This window comes from Gorilla gorilla, chromosome 6, assembly GCF_029281585.2.
Source record: "Gorilla gorilla gorilla isolate KB3781 chromosome 6, NHGRI_mGorGor1-v2.1_pri, whole genome shotgun sequence".
In the NCBI taxonomy this organism is placed as follows: Eukaryota; Metazoa; Chordata; class Mammalia; order Primates; family Hominidae; genus Gorilla; species Gorilla gorilla.
In genome coordinates, this window is record NC_073230.2 from 149,645,377 (window position 1) to 149,659,944 (window position 14,568).

The window sequence follows — 14,568 nt, forward strand, 5'->3', positions numbered from 1 at the left end:
TCTCACTCTGTTGCCAGGCTGGAGTGCAGTGGCACGATCTCTGCCCATTGCAACCTCTGCCCCCCAGGTTCAAGCAATTCTTCTGCCTCAGCCTCCCAAGCAGCTGGGACTACAGGTGTGCGCCACCATGCCTGGCTAATTTTTTGTATTTTTGGTAGAGACGGGATTTCACCATGTTGGCCAGGATGGTCTCGATTTCTTGACCTCATGATCCACCCGCCTCAGCCTCCCAAAGTGCTGGGATTATAGGCGTGAGCCACTGCACCTGGCTGGCTACCTCCATTTTTACTTCCTTGTGGTCTCATTCCTAGAAGGAGGAAGTACAAGGGGCTGCTCCCTTCTCCTTGCTGTACAGCCCCTTGGGGCTCCTTGCTGTACAGCCCTTTGGGACTCCTAAAGCCCTGTGTTGCCTTCAGTGACAGAGAGGCCCCCAGGGCCTGGGACACCCAGAGGCCCTGGTTCAGCTGCAGTGAGTGTGAACCATCTGGAGAAGAAGGTCGTGGGAGCAAGGTCAGGAAAGATGACCAGCAATGCCGGTGCTAGATGCAGAGGCTGGTGGAGAAATGTGACAGAAAGAAAGCCAAAGTTCACTCAGTGAACTGGATGCATGGGGCTCCAGGACAGCAGTGTTCAGGCTTGATGCGACAAATGATGACGACTCGGCTGGGGAACCAGCTGGCCGCGTGGGAGGAGCTGCCCATTTGTTGACTATCTCCTGTGGCAAGTTTGTTTTGAGTAGTCTGATCCCACTGTTGTGGCTGCAACGAACGTTTCTGTACCTGGTTATCATGAATACCTCGTTAGCCGGAGCCCATGGAGCACAGGGTGCTGGAGACAATACGGCAACAAGCAGGCAGGTGAAGGGTCTCATTCCTCTTGCTCTGTAGCCCACATCAATGTTTTTTCTTTTTTTAGGTGGAGTCTCACTCTGTCACCCAGATTGGAGTGCAGTGGCACGATCTCAGCTCATTGCAACCTCCACCTCCTGGGTTCAAGCGATTCTCCTGCCTCAGTCTCCCAAGTAGCTGGGATTACAGGCACGTGCCACCAATGCCTGGTTAATTTTTTTTTTTTTTTTTTTTTTTGAGATGGAGTCTTGCTCTGGCACCCAGGCTGGAGTGCAATGGTGCGATCTTGGCTCACTGCAACCTCTGCCTCCAGGGTTCAAGTGATTCTCCTGCCTCAGCCTCCTGAGTTGCTGGGATTACAGGCACGTGCCACCATGCCCAGCTAATTTTTGTATTCTTAGTAGAGACAGGGTTTCACCATGTTGGCCTGGCTTATCTCTAACTCTTGACCTCATGATCTGCCCACCTTGGCCTCCCAAAGTGCTGGGATTACAGGCATGAGCCACCACGCCCAGCCCACACCAATGTTCTAAAAACGATTCTGCCCCTAAACACTAAAAGGAAAGGTCAAATTTTGTGAATAATTCCATGAGTGGCAGCCCTTTCCTCAAAATAAATGATAGAGCAGGAAAGGATTATTTTGAATGGAGCTTGTTTCTCTTAATCCCTGATGCAAGCGGTAATAAAATTTTATTCCCTGATTTGTGAAGGCCCGAGGAGCCCTCAAGGAGGGGGATGGGAGGTGGGCACTCCTGGGACTGGTGGTCCCTTAGGAACATGCCAATAGTCAGTGGTTCTGGGGATGCTAGGGATGACTGGTCAAGAGGGCTTGCTGCAGAGCGTGGAGGTGCAGGGGCTAGAGAAGAGGCAGTGTTTTTGAAGGAAGACATAGAAAGAGAGTCCTCGCTCGCAGCTGGCTTGCATTACAGTGGTGTGGAGGAAAGAAACGCCAGCACTCACAGCTGTGATCAATTGTACAAAAGTGGGGCAGGGAAGAGAAGGCCCCAGTGGGAGGATGGCTGGGCCGCAGGGTTAAAAGTTGGGCATGGGCGAGAAGGGTTGGGTCCAAGGATGTTTTGCTGTTGGGTGGTGGTTCCTGAGGGTTGGAGCAGTATTCCAGAACATCAGGACGCACTTGTAAGGAATGCCAAAGTTTTCCTGGAGCCAACTTTTTAGTTCTGGTTGCTACCAAGCCTCTGCTCCATACTTGGTGTTCCTACGCTCAGCTGGCTTCCAACTCTCTATGAAGCAGTAAGGATCCAGCACAGAGCTTCCTCTAAGATGCTACCAGAAAGTAAATGAAGAGTTTCCCGAATTAGAGGAACACCCCAGGAACTGGAAGGCTGATTCAGTGAATGCCCTTTAGTATCCCAAGCAAAGTAGCTCTCCTATTGGTGCTCCACTCCCGAAAACATGAGTGAAAGGTAAACTCATGTGTGGTCTGGTGCCTGGTGAAACCTACCAGGAGGTGGGAGTCACCATGCAGTGGCTCCTGGTTTCCATCACTGTACTTGCAAACCCTGAGGCCGTGTGCCACACAGTTGAAAACGAACACGGGCTGGGCTTTAAGACAACTAGTTCTGTTACTCTCTGCGTGATCTCAGGTAAAGCCCTGAACTGCTCCAGGCCTCAGATTCTCACCTGTGAAATAATTAAAGTAGACTAGATCATTGCTAGATCATTGCTGATGTCCTTCCAGCTTTTTTTTTTTTAATTTTTTACTTTTTGAGATGGAGTTTCGCTCTTGTTGCCCACGCTGGAATGCAATGGCGTCGTCTCAGCTCACTGCAACCTCTGCCTCATGGGTTCAAGCGATTCTCCTATCTCAGCCTCCTGAGGAGCTGGGATTACAGGCATGTGCCACCACGCCCAGCTAATTTTTGTATTTTTAGTACAGATATGGTTTCACCATGTTGGTCAGGCTGGTCTCAAACTCCTGACTGCAGATGATCCACCTGCCTCGGCCTCCCAAAGTGCTGGGATTACAGGCTTGAGCCACTGCGCCTGGCCGTCCTTCCAACTTTAACATTTACAAACGATGAACCCAGAAGAGAGAGCAAAGGCCAGGAGCTGGAAACAGGAGCTTTTGTTGAGGCCATCAAAAGAACGAAGGGTGTCACAGGAAGGTAATTCTAGCGCTCCTTAGCCAAGACAGAACAAAAGAATGATGGTGACACTCACTAAGAAATTCATAGAGAAGGCCGGGTACGGTGGTTCACGCCTATAATCCCAACATTGTGGGAGGCTGAGGCGGGGAGATCACTTGAGGTCAGGAGTTTGAGACCAGCCTGGCCAACATAGTGAAACCCCGTCTCTACTAAAAATACAGAAAAATTAGCCAGCTGTGGTGGCACGTGCCTGTAGTCCCAGCTACTTGGGAGGCTGAGGCAGGAGAATCACTTGAAACTGGGAGGCGGAGGTTGCAGTGAGCCGAGATCATGCCACTGCACTCCAGCCTGGGCAACAGAGCAAGCCTCCATCTCAGGAAAAAAAAAAAAGAATCTCAGAGAAACGTGTCTGAGAGGTTTCCAGTGGCTGCAGTGCATCCAAAAGGTGAAGATGACAGTGTTTCAAAGCCAGTATAGTCTGGGAGGGATTCGACTCCAAGAGAAGAACTGGAATAAGCTTCCAGCCCCAGGATATGTCAGTGATGGGTCTGGATTAGAAGACAACAGCATTTGTGGCTATGCTAAACTCTAAATCTTGCTCTAATTGGTATCTTGTTGGTGTTCATACGCAAAAATAGGTGGTTAATACTTAACATTTAATCAGGCTGTACAATTATACTATTAAAATTGTATTTTTTTTGAAATGGAGTCTTGCTCTGTTGCCCAAGCTGCAGTATAGTCATGCCATCTTGGCTTACTGCAGCCTCCCTCCTGGGTTCAAGTGATTCTCCTGCCTCAGCCTTCTGAGTAGCTGGGATTACAGGTGCCTGCCATCATGCCCAGCTAATTTTTGTATTTTTAGTACAGATGGGGTTTCACCATGTTGGCCAGGCTGGTCTCGAATTCCTGACCTCAGGTGATCAGTGTGTCTCAGCCTCCCAAAGTGCTGGGGTTACAGGCATGAGCCATTGCACCTGCCTAAAATTGTGTTTTTCATAGGACTTTGCTGAACTAAATGTACTTATCTCTAAGACTCTGTCAACCATGCTGAGGACTAGCTAGACCTCTGAAGTATCTTATGGATGCCAGAGCAGCAAGGTGGCAGCTTCAAACACTTTCGGCTAGGCCTTGGGCAAACTCATCTCCCTAGAGAGGGTGTGGTGAGAAGCCCAACCTCCTGGGATGGCAAATGTTGCTGGGTGCAACCAATTCTAAAAAGGACATGGGATTCTCATTTAAGCTTGTGTAAACTTATTAAAAATGAACCAAACCGAACAAATAAGAGGATGAAAGTGCACAGCTACATATGAACTTATTTGTGTAGTTACCTATATGTCAAAGACAAGGTTCAAACTCCTGTATGTGTCAAGATTTGCCCACCTAATCCTACTTATCACTAGCCAGTAGTCTATCATTTAGCTTATGGTTTAATGCACTACAAACATATAAGTCAATTTCTTATTTGTTTTATTTTTTAATTTGCTTTTTAAAGACAAGGTCCACCCCAGCTGGAGAGCAGTGGTGCAGTCATAGCTCACTAGCCTCAAACTCCTGGGCTCACGTGATCCTTCCACCTCAGCCTCCTGAGTAGCTGGAACTACAGGCATGTGCCAGCATGCCCAGCTCATAAATTTCTTGAATATTAAAAACTTTGTCCCCTATAAAGGTGTTTTTCATTTGTTTATTTGTTTGTTTTAAGAGATGGGGTCTTGCTATGTTGCCCAAGCTGGTCTCAAACTCCTGGGCTCGAGCAATCCTCCTGCTTTGGCCTCCTAAAGTGCTAAGATTATGGGTGTGAGCCACCATGCCCGACCTCCCTCTAAAACTTTTTGCACATATTTGTTTATGTGCAGCTCTGACTTTATCATTCAGCCTGGTCTGTAGGTTTAGCCAAAACTTTGGGGAACTGAAATTAGTAAAGTAAAAAACAAAATGTTTATCATCAGGAAAATGAAGGCGAGGGTGTAGAGAAGTATTTATCTGTTGTCATGACCACAGAACAAGCCATCACAACAGCATTCTTTCCTTTCCATCTGTCAAACTCTTGCTTGACAGAGCCATTAGAACACTCAATGTCCAGCCTAAAGATAAAACAGAGCAAAAATGTTATTCTAAACTTGATAGATTTTTGGCTCAACTTAAAACCCTTTTATAACTCATACAATCTTTGCCATAACTCCCTGAAGCTTCCTCTTGCAGTGGGAGACTCACAGCGATGATGAGAGAATAAATTGTGTTTGTGGGGGAGAGTGCTGCGGGGGTGGCTACCGACCTAGAGTGGGCGAAGGTCCCCTCTGGGATGTCACCGGGCCATGCACTGAGTCTGTGACATGTCCTGTTCTCATGCCCTGTTCCATGCCCTCATTAAGTTAGGGGCTACAGCTGGAAATCAGGAGAATAAGGAGGCTTTCTGCCACATGAGCGGAGCAGGGTTGGGCATGAGTGCATGTGCAGCCCCAGGAGTACTGGGGATGAGGGTACCAGCTGTAATTTAACCTGAAGACTTTCTTTTTTCTTTTTTTAATTTTTTTAATTGAGATAGAGTCTCACTCTGTTGCCCAGGCTGGAGTGTAGTGGTGTGATCTCAGCTCACTGCAACCTCCACCTCCCAGGTTCAAGTGATTCTCCTGCCTCAGCCTCCTAAGTAGCTGGGATTACAGGCGCCCGCCACCATGCCCACTAATTTTTGTATTTTTAATGGAGACGGGGTTTCACCATGTTGGCCAGGCTGGTCTTGAACTCGCAACCTCAGGCAATCCACCTGCCTTGGCCTCCCAAAGTGCTGGGATTACAGGCATGAGCAATTGCACCCGGCCCTTTTTAAAAAATTTTTTTCTTTCTTTATTTTTTTTGAGACAGAGTCTCGCTCTGTTGCCCAGGTTGGAGTGCAGTGGCTCAGTCTCAGCTTACTGTAACCTCTGCCTCCTAGGTTCAAGTGATTCTCCTGCCTCGGCCTCCTGAGTAGCTGGGATTATAGGCGTGTGCCACCACGCCCAGCTAATTTTTGTCTTTTTAGTAGAGACAGGGTTTCACCATGTTGGCCAGGCTGGTCTCGAACTCCTGGCCTCAAGCAATCCACCCGCCTCAGCCTCCCAAAATACTGGGATGACAGGCGTGAGCAACTGCGCTTGTCCTAAAGACTTTCCAGAATTTTCCAGGTCAGGCAACTTGCAGCCAACCATTGGTCCCCAAACCCTTGTTTGTCATGGCCTGGCCAAAGAACACTTCAATTCCCTATGGCTACTTTCCCATAAATCAGACAGATCGAGGTGGATACGGATTCTTCCACCTGGCCCATGGAGTCAGAGAGTTTCAAAGCTGGGGGAGGCCTTGGGGGTGACCTGATCATACCTGTCTCACTGGGACCCTGCTGGAAGGCCAAAGGCTGTAAGGGAGGCGGGGAGGGCCCTGAGGAGAAAAGCACAGACTTCCCCATGACCTGTTAGCCTGACTGCTGAGCACAAAGCGGGTCCTGAGGGCCTGTGCTAGGGAGACTTTCCTTATACATTTCTGTAGACGGACAGGGCCCCAGACCCTGCCCTTCACCCATCCCTGGAGCCTGCAGCCCAGCTGCTTTCCCTCCGTCCTCTCCAAAGCCCGGCAGCTCTCCCACTCCCTGCTTCTTTGAACAGAATGACGGATCCTCTGCACGCCTGTTAGTTACCCATGTGACAGCGCCGTAGGGGGTGTGAAATGACGCAGGTCAGACCCTCTGAAGGCGCCCGGCACAGAGGCTGCTCCACGCCCCGTCGCTGCCGTCATCCTCATCAGCTTTGCTCACGCGTTGTTTACCCACTTCCTGTCTCAGAGCTCTTCGGGCCTTTCTTTATGCAGATTTCCATCTCTTCAGGTCTGCATGGAACCCGTGTAGGATGGAAGGACGATTTATTGGGCAGCGGGGAGAGCATGTGGAGCCATTTGTAACAGGAAAAGCGAGGACTGCTTTCAGAGAAAACAAGACAGCGGAGTCCCGGAAAGTCAGAGCCACGCGGGGCCGCGTCTTATGAACGAGGAGACAGACCCAGGGCCAACGGCTAAGGATGCTCAGGGGTCCCCCCTACTCTGGGAAACCTCCCTGAGTGATGGGGGAGGGATGTGTACCTCCGAAAGCTGTAAAGGGTCTAAAAACCCAACGACGGTCTTTCTCACACACGCACACCATTACTGTACCATGGCCTGGCTCTCGCTCCAAGGAGGGCACCACAATTATCCACGTTCCTGCTGCCTTCTCTTCTCCCACAGAAATCCCATCCTCACAGCGCCTGACATTTGGCAGCTGCTGCAGAAGAAAACCCCTGATGGGCACAACGTGCCCGTGGGGAGACCTGCTTGTGGCAGCCACAGCTTGCGTCTGACCCACTCACGGCATGAGCCGTTTGAAAAGACGAAACCTCCAAGGGCAGAATGCCAGGCACTATGGAAGGCTGGAGAGAAACACCAGTGCCTTTCCTATGGACTGCACTGGTGACTGTCTCCTCTGTTGAGGGGTCCCAGAGCAGGGCAGGGAGGGTGGCTGGGGAACAGCCAAGGCCCAGGAATCCAGGCAGGGTCCACTCTCGGCCACTGGACTTTGCTCATTTTTGTCTGTCTCTGGTGACAGCAGCTCTGTGGGAGGGGCTGGCCCAGCATCCAACCTGTCCACCCAGAAATCTGTCCAGCAAAAAGGCGGAGGCGTCAAGTCCTCTCTCAGACGTCACTGGGGCAGGCATTTCCAGGTTTCTTTCTTTCTTTTTTTTTTTTAGACAGGGTCTCGCTCTGTCGCCCAAGCAGGAGTGCGATGGCATGATCCTGGCTCACCACAACCTCTGCCTCCCAGGTTCAAATGATTCTTCTGCTTCAGCCTCCCGAGTAGCTGGGATTACAGGTGCACGCCACCACGACCAGCTAATTTTTGTATTTTTAGTAGAGACGGGATTTCACCATGTTGGCCAGGCTAGTCTTGAACTCCTGATCTCAGGTGATCCGCTCGCCTCGGCCTCCCAAAGTGCTGGGATTACAGGCGTGAGCCACTTAGCCTGGCTGGCATTTCCAGGTTTCTTTGTGCCCTGAGCCTTCTGACATGTCCCCCTGCATTGCCCTTTGGAGATGTGTTTGTCTCTGACAAGGCCCCTTCCCTTTTCTGTTCCCACCTTTTCTCTCCCTGCACTTAATGTTTTTAAGTTTTTTTTTTTCTTCTCCTTAATTTTTAGAGACAGAGTCTCGCTCTGTCACCAGTGAGACTGGTGTCTCACTGTACTTTTACCAGAAAAATTGATGATACTTTGTTTTCTTCCCCCTGGAGGGAGTCTGGGGGAGGCTGGGGTGTGTGAGGGGGGCCCACGGCTCCTCTCCAGCTGTGCCCTTCCCAGACATCTTCTCAGGGTGGGTCCTCCCCAAGTCTAGCATCTTCACCCCGCAGGCACGTTCCCCGGGGACTCTGTCCCCACCACCACTCCTGGGGGGCGCTGGGTTTCCTTGGCTGGCTTTCCACTTCTAGCCCAGGCCTTTCTGAAATCCATCATTTTCCCCTCCCCCACATCCAAGCCTGAGAATTCCACCTCTAGGGGATGGAGGGAGTGGGGGATAGAGAAGATAAAGACAGTTACTATGGTGCTGATGAAATCCGATCCTGGCCACTGAAGGGTTATTACTCATCCTGGCTTCCAGGGCTCCAACCTTGAGAACTCCCTGGGCTGAATTCCCCAGTGCCCAGGAGCCTGGAGAGCTCCCCAGCGCCCAGCACCAGCTGCAAGGCTGACAGAGAGGGCCTGCTTCCTGAGCTGACAAAAGTGCACCGGGAGTACAATCACGCTGACATTTAAAAGTGCATAGCGAACTAAAACACAGGGTGGGAGCAGGCTGGGAACAGCCAGATGGCTGCTGTCCAAAGAGGTGCATCAGAAAGGTGACCAGATGCGCCGCATGAGGGGAGAGGGTGGGGCCACATCCCGCCCCGCCTCCTGAGGAATCCCACATCTACGGAGTTTGTCCCTTCCATTCTTCTATGCCTTTTTTTTCCTTCCCTTTTGTTTTCCATAGTTCAGAGTCAGATTTCCTCTCCAAACCACAGCGCTTCAGTTTTTTTTTTTTGTTTTTGGCACTGCTTCTTTCCAGATGGACTTCTCAGGTGGCCTCATCTGCACCACCCGGTTGGCTGGCCCCGCATCTCAGCCCTTCCTGGGGCTGCAGCCACACCCCTCACGCTTCTGTGCCCCCAGTTCCAAAGCAAAGAAGGCTCTGATTCAGTATTTCAAAAATGAGCTTCTTTTTAGAAGCTCAGAACGAACCCAAGTCCTTGTCTGCATTTCCTTCCGGATCTTCTTTGATTTGTGACGTGGCCTTAGCAAATTATTGAATGTGCCCACTGGGACGGATGTGGCCTCCTATGGGGCACTAAGTTTGTGTGTGTGATGGGAGGGGATTTGCTTTAACGGTGAGGAGGGATGCCCTCACGATGGTCTGTCCTCTTGAGCATGGCCCTGCAGCCTTCTGTGAGCTGGCCTCTGTCCACCACTGCCGGCTCATCTCTCCCTCCCCCACCTTCCTCTCTCTGGGCCAGCCCTAGTGAACTACTTTGCAGTTCTTTTTCTCTTTTTTTTTTTTTTTTTTTTGAGTTTCACTCTTGTTGCCCAGGCTGGAGTGCAATGGCGTGATCTCGGCTCACTGTAACCTCCGCCTCCCGGGTTCAAAGGATTCTTCTTCAAGCCTCCCAGGTAGCTGGGATTACAGGCGTGCACCACCACGCCCAACTAAATTCTTTTGTATTTTTAGTAGAGACGGGGTTTCACCATGTTGTTCAGGCTGGTCTTGACCTTCTGACCTCAAGTGATCCACCTGCCTCGGCCTCCCAAAGTGCTGGGATTACAGTCTGAGCCACCGCGCCCAGCCTACTTTGCAGTCCTGAAGGTGACAGCTAGGCCTCACCTGTCCCCGTATCTATGTAGGATGGCTCCTTTTGCCTGCAATGTGCTGACTACTTGTTCTGAGTGTTGGCCCTCAGAACTCGCCTCCCTGGGAGTGAGTGCCCTCCCTCGGTCTCTAGAACTCACTGCCTCTACCTGCCTCTAATGTGGTCCTGGAGAGTCGGCTTATGTCTCTGTTACCCCACTGCACTGAGACAAGTCTGTGTTTTTCTTTTCTTTTTTTTTTTTTGAGACAAGGTCTTGTTCTGTTGCCCAGGTGGAGTGCAGTGGCATGATCATAGCTCACTGCAACCTTGAACTTCTGGGCTCAAGTGATCTTCCTACCTCAGCTTCCCTAGTAGCAGGGACTGTAGGCTCGAGCCACCATAGCTGGCTAATTTTTTTTTTTTTTTTTTTTTACATTTTTTGTAGAGATGGGGGTCTTACTGTGTTGCCCAGGCTGGTCTCAAACTACTTCCCTCAAGCAGTCCTTCCACGTCAGCCTCCTAAAGTGTGGTGATTACAGTCGTGAGCCACCATGCCAGCTGTGTCTTTTCTCTGTTTTCCTACCACATAGCAGAGTGTATGACACATGGCAGAATGAGTGGAAAGCCCACCAATGCCAGAGAAGTCGCACACAGCAGTGCAAAACAGTGTGCCCCCCAGATCTCCAGTCTGAGCTGCCGACTGATTCCATCCTTTATTTTATTTTATTTTTTATTTTTTGAGATGGAGTCTCGCTCTGTCACCAGGCTGGAGTGCAGTGGCATGATCTCGGCTCACTGCAACCTCTGCCTCCTGGGTTCAAGCAATTCTCCTGCCTCAGCCTCTTGAGTAGCTGGGACTACAGGCACACGCCACCATGCCCAGCTAATTTTTGTATTTTTAGCAGAGACGGAGTTTCACCATGTTGGCCAGGATGGTCTCAATCTCTTGACCTTGTGATCCACCCGCCTCGGCCTCCCAAAGTGCTGGGATTACAGGTGTGAGCTACCGCACCTGGCCTATTTTATTTTTATTTTTGAGATGGAATGTCGCTCTGTTGCTCAGGCTGGAGTGCAATGGTGCGATCTCAGCTCACTGCAGCCTCTGCCTCCCGGGTTCAAGCGATTCTTGTACCTCAGCCTCTCAAGTAGCTGGTGTTACAAGCACGAGCCACCATGCCTGGCTAATTTTTGTATCTTTAGTAGAGACGGAGTTTCATCATGTTGGCCAGACTGGTCTTGAACTCCTGACCTCAGGTGATCCGCCTGCCTCGGCCTCCCGAAGTGCTAGGATTACAGGTGTGAGCCACCGTGCCTGGCCATCCTTTATTTGTGGGGGCAGGAGGGAAGGTCTCCCTCTGTTGCCCAAGCTGGAGTGCAGTGGTGAGATCTCAGCTCACTGCAATGTCCGCCTCCCAGGTTCAATCGATTCCCGTGCCTCAGCCTCCCAAGTAGCTGGGATAACAAGTGTGGGCCACCACGGCTGGCTAATTTTTCTATTTTTAGTAGAGACGGAGTTTCACCATGTTGCACAGGCTGGCCTCGAACTCCTGGCCTCCAGTGATCCACCCACCTCAGCCTCTCAAAGTGCTGAGATTACAGGTGTGAGTCACTGCGCCCAGCCTATTCCATCCTTATCTCAGAAGGGCTTACTCTTCAATGCTAGGCGGTCACCTGCTCTACAGACTAGAGGGTCCAAGAGCGACTGTCATTCAAACGCTTTAGCAGAAGTAGCCAAGGCGGGTACCTGAGCTTGTCTGCAATGAAGATGACCCTCCTCTCCAGAAGCAGGGATGCAAACACACAGACCAGGTGGCGGACGCTGAGGGAGGAGAAGAGAGACTCAAAGTCCACGTGCTCGAGCCGGGAGTCCAGCGGGCGGCACAGTTCGATCACCTGCCAGGGAACAGGAGCAGCCATGAAGGAGGGGCCCAGCTACGCAGCCAGGCCTCTCACGGGTGTCGCAGTCCCAGGGCTCTGAGGTCCTCATCAGGGGTGACCCACTGGCGGGGGAAAAGGGAAAGAAAAAAAGCAAAACAAAAGGATTGGGGGAAAAGAAAGATGCCAGAAGACGGGGGCGGGGGGGGGACGGGGAGGAGGTAGCTTTGGTAGGGAAGCAAGCGTCTCACACTCAGCTATGAGACTGAGGACCGTGTGGATGAACGGGATGACAGAGGATGGCAAAATCAATGGTTTCTGGCCCCACATGGTTGCGGGGCTCTCTCTGGCAACAGCATATCTGTACTCCCCATGGAGAGTTTATAGGACTTTTGAAAACAGTTCTGTCCCTGAGAGTCCCAGTGGAGAGCATCTCTGTCTCTTGAGGAACTGTTACCTGCTAGGTGGAAATCCCAGACTAGCATGGAACGCCCAGCAGGCCTGAGCAGCACTTCGGAGACTCGCTGCCACCTCAAGAAGGTGTTTTTTAGGTAACCCTGACTCCATCCCACTCCATTTCTGATGATATGTGCTTTCAGCTTTTGTGCTTTGTCTATATCTTCTTTTTTTGAGATGGAGTCTTACTCTGTTGCCCAGGCTGGAGTGCAGTGGTGCAGTCTTGGCTTATTGCAGCCTCTGCCTCCCAGGTTTGAGCGATTCTCCTGCCTCAGCTTCCCAAGTAGCTGAGATTACAGGTGCCCGCTGCCATGCCTGGCTAATTTTTGTATTTTTAGTAGAGACAGTGTTCCACCATGTTGGCCAGGCTGGTCTCGAACTCCTGACTCCAAGTGACCCACCTGCCTCGGCCTCCCAAAGGGAGGGATTACAGGCATGCTGGGATTACAGGTGTGAGCCACCGTGTACCCAGCCTGTGTGTATATCTTCTTATTCTGCACTTGTTGAAATGTTCCTGAATTCCCTCAAGTTGGTACCCATGTGCATGTTTTTTTTCTCTTTAAATAGCTGCCTCCCTCCCGGTGAGCAGAGAGTGGATTTCACTCAGCATTGCACCGCCTGGTGCTGCCCCCACGGTGAGGCTTCCTCTCTGGTAACCTCCCTGCTACATCCCCATGGCCAAGCCACTGCATCTGGTATGGGATGGTTTCAGGTTCTCTAGCAACACAGAGATTGCTGTTCTCTCTGCTGGGAAACTAGGTTGTTCCAGAGTGTTCCAGGCCTGTTCTCCCTCCTTTGTTTCCAGAGGTGATCTGGTTTGCCGAGGGTCTCTGAAACTGAAGACTCAAGGCTAAATGGGGTCCTTCTTCTGATGTCCACCAAGCCATGCAAAGGGGGTGGGAGGGATGAAAACAAACTCCTTCATAAAATCCCAGCCCAGGCTGGGCGCGGTGGCTCACGCCTGTAATCCTAGCACTTTGGGAGGCTGAGGCGGGTGGATAATGAGGTCAGAAGTTTGAGACCATCCTGGCCAACATGGTGAAACTCCGTCTGTACTAAAAATACAAAAATTAGCCGGGTGTGGCAGCAGGCACCTGTAGTCCCAGCTACTTGGGAGGCTGAGGCAACAGAATAGCTTGAACCTGGGAGGCGGAGGTTGCAGTGAGCCGAGATCACACCACTGCACTCCAGCCTGGGTGACAGTGCAAGACTTTGTCTCAAAAACAAAAACAAAAAATAAAGTTATAGAGGCGATACAGACTTGAAATGTAAATAGGTTTCAATAAAATGTATGAAAGAAAACGGGCTATTAAAAGAAATTAAGGATGTTCAGTGCAGATCCCTAACCTGAGGCCAACATCATGCAAAGGAACACCCCAGCTGCCATAGCATAGTTCTTGGGCTTGCCGCATTGGACAGAGTCCTAGGCTGGATGGATTGAGGGTGGAACTCATGATGAGTGATCTGGGCCAGCTCTAGGGGTGGGGAGAAGACACCAAGGAATTGGACTGCTCACTGAAAGGCAGTGCCTCTGAGCACGGAGACTCGGCTGTCTGGGCCACTGCCTCCCCAGGGAGAAGGAAGGAGTCTGACAACTCACCTCAGTTCCTGAACCTGGCAGGAAGTTCTTGACAAGGATGGTTTTGCCCAGGGCTGGGAAAGGGGCTTCCATGACACTTCTCATGAGTGGCTGAACCAGGGCAGGAGAGATGCCTCGTCTTTTTTCCACCTCATCCAAGATCTGCAAGGGTCAGAAAAGCAGCTTAGCTATTCTGAAGCCAAAGCACCAAGGTGGAGCTCAGTTCTAGGTGAAGTGGGCCTGCCATGGTGACTCAAGAATTATGAGGAAGCCCTGCTTTCCCCATGAGGCCAAAACAGGCCCTTTGACCCTACACGTGATTGTCCCCAATTCTTCTCTCCTCTGTGTGTCCACACCCTTTGCCATGCAATGTTGCAGCTCCTACTCAGGAGTGAAGTCCACTTCCTTGCCCCTTTGACCTAGGGTTTGGCCATATGACAGGTTGTGCTAATACATGCATTCCCAATGAAGGTAATATAACCCCAAGGGGGTAAGAACTGGTTTTTGGGAGGAATGAAAAAACTTAGATATTATAATGGTTTGTAGCCCTCTAAGAGGTCACAGTACATAAACAGATATACAGTTTATTTATGAAATGAAAATGTCATGGGAGAGGATAGCCATCATGAAAATACAAATCAAAAGCACCGTGAGATACCACTTCACACCCGTTAGGATGACTCTAATAAAAAGATGGATAAGAACAAGTGTTGGCAAGGACATGGAGAAATTAGAAATCTCATACACTGCTGGTAGGAATGTAAAATAGTGAAGCTACTCTGGAGAACAGTCTGGTAGTTCCTCAAAAGGTTAAACATAGAGTTACCATATGAC

General features: G+C 50.6%; 1 protein-coding gene across 4 annotated transcripts in view; it reads right to left on the bottom strand.

Moving 5' to 3' along the window:
- The window catches only part of DENND2A (DENN domain containing 2A), a 121,961-nt gene that overhangs the window by 14,615 nt on the left and 92,778 nt on the right, over nucleotides 1-14,568 (bottom strand). For all 4 annotated transcript variants that reach the window (XM_031013516.3, XM_055393225.2, XM_055393222.2 and 1 more), the window contains 2 exons: nucleotides 13,756-13,896; nucleotides 11,569-11,717 (listed from right to left, as the gene is read on the bottom strand). In XM_031013516.3, the coding sequence (XP_030869376.2) occupies nucleotides 11,569-11,717; nucleotides 13,756-13,896 (290 nt within the window). The remainder of the gene's footprint in view (nucleotides 1-11,568; nucleotides 11,718-13,755; nucleotides 13,897-14,568) is intronic.